Source organism: Babylonia areolata, chromosome 10 (genome assembly GCF_041734735.1).
Source record: "Babylonia areolata isolate BAREFJ2019XMU chromosome 10, ASM4173473v1, whole genome shotgun sequence".
In the NCBI taxonomy this organism is placed as follows: domain Eukaryota; kingdom Metazoa; phylum Mollusca; class Gastropoda; order Neogastropoda; family Buccinidae; genus Babylonia; species Babylonia areolata.
In genome coordinates this window covers 9,595,107-9,600,106 of record NC_134885.1, presented here as the reverse complement: position 1 = coordinate 9,600,106, position 5,000 = coordinate 9,595,107, and the positions used below count along the sequence as shown (strand labels likewise).

The following is a 5,000-nucleotide window of genomic DNA, read 5'->3' as shown; positions in this document are numbered from 1 at the left end:
GTTTTGGTGTGTGTGTTCGTGTGGGTGGGTGGGTGGGTGGGAGTGTGTATATGTGTGAAAGAAAGAGAGAGAGAGAGAGAGAGAGAGAGAGAGAGAGCACTGAAATGTGAAATGTCATTAGCTGTTTAGCTCTAGTGACGAGGGTAGGGGTGGGGGTGGGGGTTCTAATCAGAACAAAAATGGCGCGAAACAAACAAAATACCGATAGCAACCACCACCACCACAACAACAACAAGAATAATAATAATAATAATAACAATATAATGATAATAACAATACTAATACTGATGCTAATGAATAAAAATGATAATATGATAATGATGACGATTATGATTATAATGATAGTGATAATAGCAATAATAATGATAATGAGTAGTAGTAGTAGTTGTTGTTGTTGTTCCTGTATTATTATTATTGTTATTGGTAGTAGTAGTTGTTGTTGTTGTTGTTGTTCCTGTATTATTATTATTGTTATTGGTAGTAGTAGTAGTAGTTGTTGTTGTTGTTGTTCCTGTATTATTATTATTGTTATTGGTAGTAGTAGTAGTAGTTGTTGTTGTTGTTCTTGTTCTTGTTGTTCTTGTATTATTATTATTATTATTATTATTATTATTATTATTATTTTATTATTATTATTATCATTATTATTATTAATATCATCATCATCATCATCATCATTATTATTATTATTATTATTATCATTGTTATCATCATCATCATCATCATTATCATCATCATCGTCGTCACCAATCTGTTCCGTGCAGTGTCAGCCTTCTACTTTGAGTGTCCAGAGAAGAAGCTATGCATGAACGGGTCCATATGGACCAAGTCCCGCTTCCTGGGCATGTCGGTCGGTGTGTCTTTGGTAGGGAAAGGTATGTGGGCGTGCAGTGGGGGGCGGAGGGGGAGGGTGGGGGGGAGGGGTGTGTGTAGGGGTGGGTGGGTTTGCATGTGTGTGTGTGTGTGTGTGTGTGTGTGTGTCTGTGTGAGAGAGAGAGAGGGTGGTGGGGATTTCCTGTCTTTGCCTCTCTCTCTCTCTCTCTCTCTCTCTCTCTCTCACACACACACACACACACACACACACACACACACACATACACACACACACACACATACACACACACACATACGCACACACACACACACACACATACACAAATATGCAACCCCCCTCTCTCTCTCTCTCCTGTCTCTCTCTCTCATATGTGTGTGTGTATATGTGTGTATATATATATACAATATGATAATTGCCATGAATTCACTTCCCATGTTCCAGCTATCGGTGTCTGTCACTGTCTCTCCTTCTCCCTGTTATCATTATCATCATCATCTTCTTCTTCTTCTTCTTCTTCTACTTCTTCTTCTTCTTCTCTTTTTTCCCTTCTCTGATAATCATTTCATTTTATAATGATTTGATCTTTTCAATGATAATATGTGTCGTTGCGTCGTACTTAGGTTGTGTACGAGTACATGCGCTATATTTTCATGCGTAATTGTGTGTGTGTGTGTGTGTGTGTGTGTGTGTGAGTGTTTTGCCATTGCTTTTTTTTTTCTTCTTCTTCTTCTTCTTCTTCTTCTTCTTCTTCTTTTTCCCACTTTTCCTTCTTTTTTGTCCTTGAGGGCTGGATGTAAAAAAAGCAGCTGTGCTTACTCCACTACCCTCGTTAAATAAAACAATTCGTTTCGTTTCGTTTCGTTTCGTTTCTCTCTCTGTCTCTCTGTCTGTCTGTCACTCTGTCTCTCTCTCTCTCTCTCTCTCTCTCTCTCTCTCTCTCTCTCTCTCTCTCTCTCTCTCTCTCTCACTCACACACACACACACACACACGCATGCATCCCCACACTCTTTATCTCTCTTCTCTCTCTCTCTTCTCTCCCTCCCTCTCTCTCTCTCTCTCTCTCTCTCTCTCTCTCTCTCTCTCGTCGGGTACTATTAGTGATAGAGACAGATATTCATGCTACAGATCATTCAAAGTTATATTTGAAAAAGAAAAATACGTAACAAATGCTGATGAATATTGTTTCAGAGTGGCGTTGCCTCAGGCCAGATTTAATGTGCTTCCATTAAATAACAATGTTAATAGGTACACTGGAAATGATGTTTTAAAACATTGTCCTTTTTTTGCCAAGGTGAACTAGAAGATGAGTACCGTTTGTTGTTTGTTTGGTCTGTATATATATATTGATTTACGGACAAAATTTCTTCAAGACTGTTTAAACATGTCGCTTAGTTCACTTTCCATGCCCACCCCCCAGTCCCCTGGTTTTGAATTGTGGTCCATGGCCAAAGTTCATTTACTCACTCAGTACGGCCAGTCCTCTCTTCTCCTCTACACAGACCCCTCGGATGTCCAGTGGGTGTCTGAATGACCCAACCTTTAGCTTCCGTCGTCAGAATTGTGGTATTCTTTGTCAACATTCACCTCTTCAGTTTAAGAGCCTTCCACTTGCAATATTTTGATGATGGTAATTGGGGTGAAACGCTGTTAACGTCGTCTCTTTCGCCGTTCGTATGGAGAGAGTTAAAACAAATTTCGTTCGTTCGTTGGTTTGTTCGTTCGTTCTCTCTGCGACAGTGACCCTGTACATGCTGAGTTACGGGGAGCAGTATGAGTTCGGGCTGCCCAGCTGCTACGCCCGCTCCATCCTGTCTGTGCCCTGGGTGGAGATGGGGGACAAGGTCACCCTGGCCTGCCCGCAGACCTCCCTCACGGCCTACGTCAACTTCCAAACCAAGGTCAGTGAGCCTGGGTAGGGTGGGTGTGGGGGGCGTGGGAGGAGTGTGCGGTGTGTGAAGGGTTTGGGGGATGGGGGGGGGTTGGAGGGGATGGAGGCTGGTGTTGTGGGGGTAGGGGGAAGGGCGGGGAGGAGGAGGAGAAGGAGGCAGTGGGTGTGGCGGGGACAGAACGATGTAGGTGACTTAATAATTGGGTGGAATGGTGGGAGGGGGTGGTAGTGAGGGGGAGGCAGAGTCGGTTGTGTTGGGACAGATGTGAGTGACTTTAATGTGGGTGATTTGATTGGGTGGTGTGTGTGTGGGGGGAGGGGGGGGGGGGAGGTGAGAGGTGGTGGGAGGGAGAGGAGGTGGAGACAGGGGGGTGTTTTTTTGGGGACAGATGTGGGTGACCTGATTGTAGGTGATTTGATTGGGTGGTGGGGATGGGGAGATGAGAGGTGATGGGAGGGAGGTGGGGTGGGGGGAGAGGGGGGGGGGGCAGAGGGGGTGTGTTGGGACATATGTGGGTGACCTGATTGTGGGTGATTTGATTGGGTGGTGGGGATGCGGAGGTGGTGGGAGGAAGGGGAAGGTGGAGGCAGATGGGGTGTGTTGGAACAGATGTGGGTGATTTGATTGGGTGGTGGGGATGATGAGTGAGAGTTGGTGGGAGGGGAGGGGAGGTGGAGGCAGAGAGTGTGTGTTGGGACAGAATGATGTAGGTGACTTAATAATTGGCTGGAGTGGTGGGAGGGTGGGGGGAGGGGGAGACAGAGGGGGGGGGAGGGGGTGCTAAGACAGATGTGGGTGACCTGATTGTGTTTGATTTGATTGGTTGGTTGGTGGGTTGGGGAGGTGGTGGTGGGAGGGAGTGGAGGGGGAGACAGAGGGGGGGCGGTGTTGGGACAGATGTGGGTGACCTGATTGTGTTTGATTTGATTGGTTGGTTGGTGGGTTGGGGAGGTGGTGGTGGGAGGGAGTGGAGGGGGAGACAGAGGGGGGGCGGTGTTGGGACAGATGTGGGTGACCTGATTGTGTTTGATTTGATTGGTTGGTTGGTGGGTTGGGGAGGTGGTGGTGGGAGGGAGTGGAGGGGGAGACAGAGGGGGGGCGGTGTTGGGACAGATGTGGGTGACCTGATTGTGTTTGATTTGATTGGTTGGTTGGTGGGTTGGGGAGGTGGTGGTGGGAGGGAGTGGAGGGGGAGACAGAGGGGGGGCGGTGATGGGACAGATGTGGGTGACCTGATTGTGTTTGATTTGATTGGTTGGTTGGTGGGTTGGGGAGGTGGTGGTGGGAGGGAGTGGAGGGGGAGACAGAGGGGGGGGCGGTGTTGGGACAGATGTGGGTGACCTGATTGCAGGTGACTTGATTGGGTGGGGGAGGTGGTGTTTGGGAGGGGAGGAGGGGAGACAGAGGGGGTGTGTTGGGAAAGATGTGGGTGACTTGATTGTGGGTGATTTGATTGGGTGGAGGGGAGGGGAGATGAGAGGTGCTGGGAGGGAGGTGTGCGGGGGGTGTGGGGGGATGTTGGGACATATGTGGGTCACCTGATTGTGGGTGATTTGATTGGGTGGTGGGGATGCGGAGGTGGTGGGAGGAAGGGGAGGTGGAGGCAGAGAGTGTGTGTTGGGACAGAATGATGTAGGTGACTTAATAATTGGCTGGAGTGGTGGGAGGGTGGGGGAAGGGGGAGACAGAGGGGGGGAGGTGCTGGGACAGATGTGGGTGACCTGATTGCAGGTGACTTGATTGGGTGATGGGGGAGGTGGTGGGTTGGAGGGGAGGGGGGGGGAGGAGACAGAGGGGATGTGTAGGGACAGATGTGGGTGACCTGATTGTGGGTGATTTGATTGGGTGGTGGGGAGGGGAGAGGTGGTGGGAGGAGAGGGGAGGGGGGGGGGCAGAGGGTGTGTGTTGGGACAGAATGATGTAGGTGACTTAATAATTGGATGGAGTGGTGGGACGGGGTGGTGGTGAGGGGGAGGCACATGGGGGTGTGTTGGGACAGATGTGGGTGACTTGATTGTGGGTGATTGGGTGGAGGGGAGGGGGAGGTGGTGGGAAGGGAGGGGAGAGGGGGCAGAGGGAGTGTGCTGGGACAGATGTGGGTGACTTTTTTTCTTTTTTTTTCAGACAAAGGTTTACAGATGCAGAATTTAAATGTTTTGTGCATTAGAAAGTACAGGGTAAGCATATAATTACGTTCTAAGTACTGAAAAGTCCACGACAGCAAAACAATAGTATGTTCAATGGCAACATTCCGAGGTAGCATTGTATAGCTTAA

The 5,000-nt window shown here is 48.7% G+C and overlaps 1 protein-coding gene across 1 annotated transcript in view; it reads left to right on the top strand.

Moving 5' to 3' along the window:
• The window catches only part of LOC143286654 (oxysterol-binding protein-related protein 11-like), a 35,664-nt gene that overhangs the window by 7,272 nt on the left and 23,392 nt on the right, over nt 1-5,000 (top strand). Inside the window, exons 5-6 of the mRNA XM_076594292.1 lie at nt 765-875; nt 2,574-2,734. Of these exons, the coding sequence (XP_076450407.1) occupies nt 765-875; nt 2,574-2,734 (272 nt within the window). The remainder of the gene's footprint in view (nt 1-764; nt 876-2,573; nt 2,735-5,000) is intronic.